This window comes from Atta colombica, unplaced genomic scaffold (genome assembly GCF_001594045.1).
Source record: "Atta colombica isolate Treedump-2 unplaced genomic scaffold, Acol1.0 scaffold205, whole genome shotgun sequence".
NCBI classification, from domain to species: Eukaryota; Metazoa; Arthropoda; class Insecta; order Hymenoptera; family Formicidae; genus Atta; species Atta colombica.
The window spans coordinates 69,920-79,320 of NW_017259300.1; the positions used below are offsets into that span (position 1 = coordinate 69,920).

The window sequence follows — 9,401 nt, forward strand, 5'->3', positions numbered from 1 at the left end:
TACAGTTATGCTAATCTATTATTTCGTTTATTGCATTGTTTATTGTGTTTTAAATTTTTGTTATTTTACATAACTACAATGTGAGATATTAGTTATTTAATATTCACATATAAGAGTGAAGAAAAATAAAATGAATCATATTAAAATGAATCATAAGCACATAATTAATTATAAGCTAACGATTAGTGCTGGTCATTAAATAATAATAATAAATATGCATTGGTAGTGTGTGAGAGATCTAAGATAATGTGTCTATGCGCAAACAAAACCCATAGAAATTGTAGAATTACTTCGCATATTTACCCTTCTCCCACCCCGAGCGCGCTGTAACTGGCCATCACCAACAAAAACAAATCAATAGAATAAATATCGTTTAATAAAAAAAATAAATCGCATCCTATATGTGTAAGTACCAGTATGCTGTCTAAAATTTTATGTATTTTTAATGTAGAATATTATAAGTCTAATAACAAACAAAATCTTACTTAAAGCTTAAAGATAGAATGTAATATATATATATTTACGTAAATAACACATTGGCTTTCTAATTTCAAATTGTTCCAATTAAAATAATCACTCTGTTTCATAGTAAAGATACAATAAATTATTATTTATGACTAATAATATTAATGCTATAATTAAACTTAACTAACATATAGTTTATATGTTAATAACACATTATTCAATATATTAATCTAGTGGATTTTTAAAACATATATTTATTTAGTTAGAAAGGTCAAAAAGCATGAGCAACATTTATTGGATCTTTAAAAATAAACTAGTTTATTATAATACATATAAGAATATAATACATATTAAGAATTAAACTAGTTTTTAATCTATACATTAATCGGAAATGTTTTGACTGTATTAAGTCTTCTTCAGTCCATATACAAAAATTAATTAAACATTAGAAAGAAAGATACAATATATTAAAAACATAAAGTCATATCAGTTTCATGTTTTTAATATATTGTATCTTTCTTTCCAATTATTATTTTAATTATTAATTTTTGTATAGATTGAAGAAGACTTATAGAAACATTTCCGATTAATGTATAGATTAAAAACTAGTTTAATTCTTAATGTATGTATTGACTAAACTAGTTTATTTTTAAAGATCCAATAAACGTTGCTTATGCTTTTTGATCTTTCTAATTACTATTAAATTTTTGCTTAGCAATCTCGAGCTAGATATTTTACATATTTCAATATATTTATTTCTTTCACATCTCTTCAATATAATACAAATGCTATTATATTCGCATATATTTTTTCGTATAATTATAATCACAGTTCTCTACTTACGTTATTCATGTATTCACTTAGAAGATCTTGAAGCGCCTGTCTGACTGCGTTACACTCAGCAACGATGCGCTCTCTACGTTCGTCCCGAGTGCACGATGAATCCGCCATCAATGCGGCACCGCTGATAATACTCTCTAATCTCTCTTCGAGACTCGGTCGCGTACGAACCTCGTTATAGGCGAGCGGAGACATCACCATCCTCTCGTCGAAGTCATCCAATGCAGCAGCCAATTCGCCAGGGCCATCGTAAGGATGTTGGCTGTCAGGCGGCGTTTTCCCTTGAGCAACATCATTTATCGTGTTCACGGCTTCGCACACTTGTTTCAATACGTAATCGCGATTTGCCTTGGCCGCCGCCAAATCGGGATGCTGCACGTAAACCTTCGACGCAGTGAGCAACATAGTGGAGTGTTTCTTCAAAACGGCCCGGGCGGCCGCCAAATCGTCTCTAAGCTGTGGATCTTTCAGCTCATGTTGACGCTTGGCCGCCTGATGAATCAATTCGGCGGCGTTTCTACCAAATTCTTTGATATTCTGAATTAGTTCTCCCTGCGAAGAAGCGTTCTTTAATTTCTTCAGATCATCCTCCACAACATACAGCGATTTCAAAAGATGATAGACGTCCACCATGTCTGCTAGAATGAGCAAACGGGTCACCGCTGACAGCAAATTCCTCGCGGCGCGCACCATGTTGCCTCGTTTCAAAGATGAACATGGATCCTCGGAAAATTCTCTGCATAAATAAATTTCCATATTGTATTAATGAAGCAGGAACATGGTATACTAACTATAATTAGCAGATTGATTATAGGTGAATTTATTTATTGTACCTGGCAGCAATGCTCATTGCTGCTCCTGTCTTCCTTACTTCCTCTACGGCACTTAGCATCTCCGCTGTGATATCTGGATTTTCATAGGCAATCTTCTCCCCCTTTTCAATAAAATTAGCAGTTGCCTTTTCCACAGTTCCGACAAGCGCGCTTGCTCTTTTCGACTTTCCTTTCTTCTTTTTGCTGGGCCCTTTCGTGTTCACCAATGTAGTAACTTGGAGCACAAGCGGCTCTAGTGTCTTTTCCACGGACATAGTCCGTATCTCCAAGTTCTTGGGATCCCATTTTGGAGCGATTGGTCCAAAGTGGTCGGACATATTTATCGTATTAATATTTATTCTGCAATTGTAAAAAAAGGTTTCCAGTATGTAAATTTATAATGCCAAACTTGCAAGTATAAAATAATTCTGAAATTAATGCTTAATACATGTGTAAAGTTTTTTACATTATTGATATGTATTAGCAATAAAATTTTTTTCTAACATGCATTTTTATAAAGCGTTTTCTTTCTTATTTAATTAATTCTTCAAACCAATTTAAAATTCTTCTACAATTTTTTCAAATTTTACAATTTGAAGTCACAGCGCTTATAAATTTTATTCAATTTCATTCTATAACAAAAATATAAATAAAAAATAATTTTAATATAATTGAATTCATACTAATTACTTATAAGAATTAACTATTGTTTAAATCAAGTAAGAATCAGATTTTTTACACAAATGCTGAGTTTTTCATTAGTTTTTCCCAATATTTCCTTAATCTTTTTTTCTAGCTGATTTTAATTTTTAACTAAGGTCCACATACACAAACACAATTCTACATACAAATAAGATTAATTTTGATTTTGGTTTAACTTTCTATTTATTTTTTTCTAATTGTTCGAATTATGTCTGTTTCTACCAATGCAATCTAATCTAAATTCAAACTGTTAATCTTTTCTAATTCTAAGAATTATAAAAAGATAAAGAGCAAATAATTAAATCAAGATTAAAATCTTATTAAATTAATCTTGAATTGGTAGAACCGAACAAGTAAATTTATCGATTCTATAAATAAAAAACAATTATCGAAAATCAAATTAATTAAAATATTCGGGTCAGGAATTATTCTCTTCTATCAAACGTAAGTATCATGGATCATTCCTTTTCCACCTTTGTATCCTCGGTCAGCGAATGTACGACAAGAACTCGTGACGCTCCAGAATGAAACACATTCGTCGTTTAATTCGATTCTAATGGATACAATGTGGATCTTGCGTATCCGTCATGGTATCCATGATAACATTTCTGAAAGGTGCGTCACGTATCTTCGTACCCTCGCTAGTGAGAAAGAAAAGGTAACGTAGATAAGGAAGATATATACGTACGAGTCCGGCATTAAGAAAGAACCCAAAAGGACACTCGAAAAGGAAAGCGAATCACCGAAGGCTTCAATTGCTGTCAACAACGACGAGTCGGAATAATCGAAACAACTCGCACGTTAACTATGCAAAATAACGATACAGAATAGAACAAGATTGACCGCATTAAATGGAACACCGAGACACGATACGATGGATACGGTCAGATGAGTATCGTAACACCCCTCTCGATGTATCTGGATGTATCACTCCGTTGGCATTTGCCTCTCGCCTGCGTCTTGACTTGTTTCTGACGTCATTATTTCCGCTGGGCAGCACTGAGCTCGTAAGATCGGTTATAGAGCGCGCCCGGTCTACGCCCGAAATCTCATGCCGCGTTTTCAATGAGCGATATAACAAATTTCTCAACAGAGAAATCAAGAAAAAAAGACGATCCGCAAAGATCGAAATTGTTTCGAAAAAAGAAAAGCGAAATATTTTTAGCAAAAGAGAATATTTTGAATTACGAATATTGTTTTTTTTTCTTTTCAAGCTGAGAGCGATTTGCTAACATTTCATTAGCTGGATAAATTTTTAAGATCACTATGATTTTAGATGAAATCAATGAATATAAAATTAGACGATATACATAAATATCATTCGAGAGCAATCTTAAATATGAAATCGAACTATATATATACGCTTAAATATTTTACTGAGAACTTGTGACCGTGACAATCAATTATTCTTCCTTGTAGAAACAAATTGCTGAAAAAACCAGACTAATCTATTAGATCATATTTTAGTCAATGCCGTTAGAGGCTCACAATAAAAGGAATAGAGAACAGAGAATAAGAATTTCAACCTATCAGAAATCACGTATTATAGAATACACAGTTTCTGATAGGTTGAAATTCTTAGAGGCTGCGCTCAATAAAAGGAACAGGGAACAGAAAATAAGAATTTCATCAGAAACTGTGTTTTCTACAATACATGATTTCTAATAGGTTGAAATTCTTATTCTCTGTTTCCTATTTCTTTTATTGTGCGGAACCCTTATACTTAGCGCATTCATACTTTAATAAAGCGGAAAACGAAAAAGCAGCAGCCAATCAGAACTCTAGCTGGTAATTTACAATTTCGGCTTTTTGTACTGCTTACTACCAGTACGAGTTCTGATTGACTGCTTTTCCGCTTTCTACTTTTCCATCAAAATGTAAACGCGCCCTTACACCATGGACTCTCGGTTCATTTCGGTTGAGTTCGACTAAATTCAACCGATGGTGACCGAGGAACTCTTCGATTGCTTCGGATTGTGGTTCGCACGCCGATCAACGCCGATCTTGCCATAGCTCGTTTTATCGTTCGTAGTGTTCATACTCGTCTATCAATCATCGTCCGCATTTTTATTTAGATTCTGCGAATACGCTAGATTCTCGAATACGAAAGTACGTCATCCGCGCGACAGGAAATAGTATAGGTACGATGTCGCACGGCGGCAGGAATGAGTGTAGAATATATGTGGGCAATCTGCCACCGGACATTCGTACGAAGGACATCCAAGATCTTTTCTACAAATTCGGTAAAGTTACTTTCGTTGACCTGAAAAATCGTCGAGGCCCGCCTTTCGCTTTCGTTGAATTCGACGATCCAAGGTGAGTTATCAGCGTGAGAGATATACACGAATTCACGTTGCATCGTGTGGCGTATCTCTCCGCCTATTTACACGTACATAACTCCCGTTTCAACGTCATTAATTCGAGCCGTTTGCATGACCTCGTGCGCGACATCGGACATGAAGCGTCGCGACGTAGTTTATCGAATGAAGATGACGAAATCCATGAATATGTATTTTGATCAAGAATTATTTGCTTCTCTTGCACTTGTGGAGCAATTTTTCTTGACTCATGCGAATAACGAAAAAATACTATTGTTTTTGCAAACGCAATAATAAAATTCTTTTTCTTTACAAAAATCGCAAAATATTTAAATTGTTAACTAGAGAAAAAAATTTTAAAAAGTTAAAAAGATATAGTACCGTCTAATGATGGAAATATAGAGTATTCGTAAATCGTAAAAAATCAACAGTCACGAAGAGAACAATTTCGATTTTGTTTGATTAATTTCTTACAGTTTATAGCTTACTGCGCAATATTTCCATTTATGAATGGCCCATAAAATATCGTTTATTTGCTATACAATAATTCAAAATTATTTTTGAGTTGTTTGCAAAAAAAGAACAGTGACATAAAAAATATAATTTAACGAACATTTTTATTTCTCTGTAATCTTGTATCAAAATTGCATTTTAAAGTTAATATTAGATTAATATATAACATAAAATTTATGTAACATAAAATTTTAATGATTTAAAACATTAAATTTATTTTCTGGAAAATTTTATTTTTTTAATTGTATCGTAATTGTAGCAAATTAGCGATATATATTTTAAGATAAAAACAAAGTATACTACATCGTTTCAAGTATAAATTTTTTCTTGTTGTATATGTTATTCAGATCAGTTTTGGCTTATTTATAAATATTTATAATTTCCGTTCATTACAATATTTAACACGATTAATATTGTAATATTATTTTGCAAGTTCACTAAAGATTTACAAGTAGATATTCTACATGAAAATTACATAACTTTGTTTACTTTGACTTTAGTAATGAATAACGTTCGTTTTTCAGAGATGCCGAAGATGCGGTACATGCAAGAGATGGTTACGACTATGATGGCTACAGATTGAGAGTCGAGTTTCCACGTGGGGGTGGTCCTAGCAATAATTTCCGTGGTGGACGTGGAGCTGGAGATAGTGGTAGGGGTGGCCGCGGTGAGATGAGCAATTCTCGCGGTCGCGGTCCACCTGCTAGACGATCACAATACAGAGTCTTGGTTAGTGGTTTGCCACCGTCGGGAAGCTGGCAAGATCTCAAAGATCACATGCGCGAGGCTGGTGATGTCTGCTTCGCAGACGTATATAAAGATGGCACTGGTGTTGTTGAATTTTTGAGACACGACGACATGAAGTACGCTGTGAAGAAGTTAGATGATTCGAGATTTAGATCTCATGAGGTATGATCCTCTACTATTATCCTAATCATAAAGATGTATATGCTATAGCATTCGTTTTGTCTCTTAGGAGCTGCTCGAGGTCGCTTTGAATGAACTCATGAGCATATTTGAAATGTAGGATTCACACTATGTATGACATCATTATATGACATTCGACAATGAATGTTAGATGTCGTATGATGGATGTCATATGTGTACGTAGTGTGAATTCTATTTCAAATACGCTAAGTTCATTCGGAGCAACCCCGAGAGATAAAACGAACAAAACTTATATTACACTATGAGTTACTGGTTTCTAGTTATTCTGTTTTGTTTCAGTCAATCACGATACAGCGTGTTTGGACTTATCGTAATTGATTGAAATAGAACCATTAATTGGGAAACGACAACTCATAGTCTGATACCAGACTGTTGATGATTATAATGCTTTATAATTCTTTATAAATAAAATGTTTTTCAAATATTTTTGAGCAATTGTACTTTGATTTTTTACATTTTGTATGCTTTGATTATTTGATTTAATATCTAGGGTGAAGTAGCTTACATCCGTGTGAAGGAAGATCACAGTGGTGGCGATAGAGGACGCAGTGAAGATAGAGAAAGAGGTCGTACTCGTTCACGTAGCTACAGTCCACGACGTCGTGGTTCTCCCACTTATTCGCCGTTGCGACGTAATTACTCGCGATCAAGATCTCGTTCCAGATCTCGCTCTTACGACTAGTATGTACGTATGTGTTTCACATGGTAATATAAGTACAGGTTTATATTGATATTTACTCTTTACCATGTTTCATTATTGCTGATTTAAATTTCACTGGATAAAAATTTCCAAATCTAATTCAAACACCGATTTTGTAAAAAGATTTAAATTATTTTCTTAATATTGCTTGAATTTAATAACTAATGTATTAAATACAATCAATTTAGCAATTGATTGTATTGTATATCTGATGTATAATTAGAGCACGGTTTATTTCATACATACATACGTCACGATTATTCTTTAAGTTCCTTGCTTTCCAAATAAGCATATCTTATCATTCGACCCAAAAGCAAGTTAATTTAGCGATTTCATTTTTAGTTGTTATTCTAACAAAAATTTCATATCATTGAACTTTTTAAGATGATTACCTAAGATATGGTTATTGTATCGAATTTTATTAGCCTCAAAAATGAAATCGTGCTCGAAATCACATGTAACTGTTTATCATTCAAATTGTTGGATTTAATTTTCTACATTTAAAGATACATTCCTCCACATATTTGCCAAGTTCTTTTGTCATCACTACTACTTATGAAATGTGTAACAATTTTGAAGTATTAATGAGTCTTTTGACAAAAAAAGACTACTTAGACCTTAAACTCTTAGCTATGAATTATATATATATATATTCTGGTTTTTATTTTGATATAGATAAACAAAAAAAATTGATATCTGCGATGAATATTTTTACTAGACAATAACTTTATACTTTTCGTTAATATACGTTTCTAACAATGGCGGCTATTATTATACTCAGGCCTGGAGCCAGATTGCACATTTCGATTGATTTTGCCTACCATCATCCTACTTCTTTTGTTTTATAACATTTAGATTGCGCGCAGACATAGAACGATCGAGAGACGATATTAATTGTAAATTGTACAAGGTACTGTAAGGCTATAGGACTTCGAAACATATTGCTCCACATTCACTATTTACAGAATTTATTATTATTATTAATATTTGGATGTTAAAAAATCAAAAATAATATTTCAAAATATATTTACGTACATTATATATTTTTATATATATTATATATATATTAAATATATAATTTTTATATATATATATTAAGAATTATATTTTTTTTTATGTTTTTGAACTTAAGATTTTTTTTTCAGTGTACACACTTAACATATCTGTTCTATTTTGAAGTGTTACTTTTGATTTTCTAATATCTAAATCTAAATAATATTCATAATAATAATAATAAAACTCTAAACAGTGAACGCGAGACAATATATTTCGAAATTCCTGATTTAGCTAATATCGTCTTTGAACTCGATCATTCTATGCCTCTATGTGCAGTCTAAATATTACGAAACAAAAAGAGTAGGAATGACAGTAAGTAAAATCGGTCGAAATGTGCAACCAGTTTCAAGCCTGACTTAAGTCTTAATTTGTACTTGGATATACTTTACATAGTAAAACATGAAATTTTTAAGCTTGCCTAACACAAAGGTTTTTCACTGATAATCTCTCATAACTGTGAATTTACTAACATCCTTGTAGCCGAAATCATCTTAATACTTATTAAAACAATTTTATCTCCCATATTATAAAAATTCTAAATTTTATAGAACACACAAGAATATGGGTAAACTGTTTATACTGACATATTTAAATACACATTTTATAGATACTAATAAATACAAAACATATTTTAGCTTAAGATGCCTTTCTCTCGTCATAAGTTTTAAAGTTACTGATATTATTGTAATAACGCAGTAATTTTATATTATAATATGATAAATACTGCATATCCTAATCGCCTGAATTAACATACTATTATTAAATATATAATTGAAGTGGAATAACAGTGATGTTAGTACATCATGTATGTTAAAAGTTGTGCGCTACTGCTTAGCTGCAGATTCCTTAACATATTTCCACTTTCCAACAAACTTTTGTTAAAAAATCCGTAATTTAAGAGAAGAGATTACATAATATGCAATATACATGCGTCTTATGTATATACGTGCGTCTTTGGCAATAAAAAATAAATTCAAATAATAGCATGCTATGTATTTATATTTATCTTAAATATATCTAAAATATATATTTTTTATCTAGAATATG

At 32.1% G+C, this 9,401-nt stretch overlaps 2 protein-coding genes across 6 annotated transcripts in view; one reads left to right on the forward strand and one right to left on the reverse strand.

The window, feature by feature from the left end:
* Positions 1 to 3,712, reverse strand: part of LOC108687313 (catenin alpha) — a 7,273-nt gene extending 3,561 nt beyond the window's left edge. For 2 of the 5 annotated variants that reach the window (XM_018193005.1, XM_018193004.1), the window contains exons 1-3: positions 3,508 to 3,712; positions 2,139 to 2,477; positions 1,309 to 2,041 (exon numbers count right to left, since the gene is read on the reverse strand). In XM_018193005.1, the coding sequence (XP_018048494.1) occupies positions 1,309 to 2,041; positions 2,139 to 2,477; positions 3,508 to 3,518 (1,083 nt within the window). In that variant the 5' untranslated portion in view covers positions 3,519 to 3,712. Of the gene's footprint in view, positions 1 to 239; positions 331 to 1,308; positions 2,042 to 2,138; positions 2,478 to 3,292; positions 3,334 to 3,507 lie in introns of those variants that run through there. The other 3 variants (XM_018193008.1, XM_018193007.1, XM_018193006.1) reach the window with 3 other exon arrangements.
* A 1,038-nt stretch (positions 3,713 to 4,750) lies between these two features.
* On the forward strand, positions 4,751 to 7,400 carry LOC108687335 (serine/arginine-rich splicing factor 1A). The gene is made up of 3 exons (XM_018193042.1): positions 4,751 to 5,135; positions 6,175 to 6,559; positions 7,089 to 7,400. Exons 1-3 carry the CDS (start codon positions 4,966 to 4,968, stop codon positions 7,278 to 7,280), a joined length of 747 nt encoding a protein of 248 aa, XP_018048531.1. The 5' UTR covers positions 4,751 to 4,965; the 3' UTR covers positions 7,281 to 7,400.
* Positions 7,401 to 9,401: the final 2,001 nt, after the last annotated feature.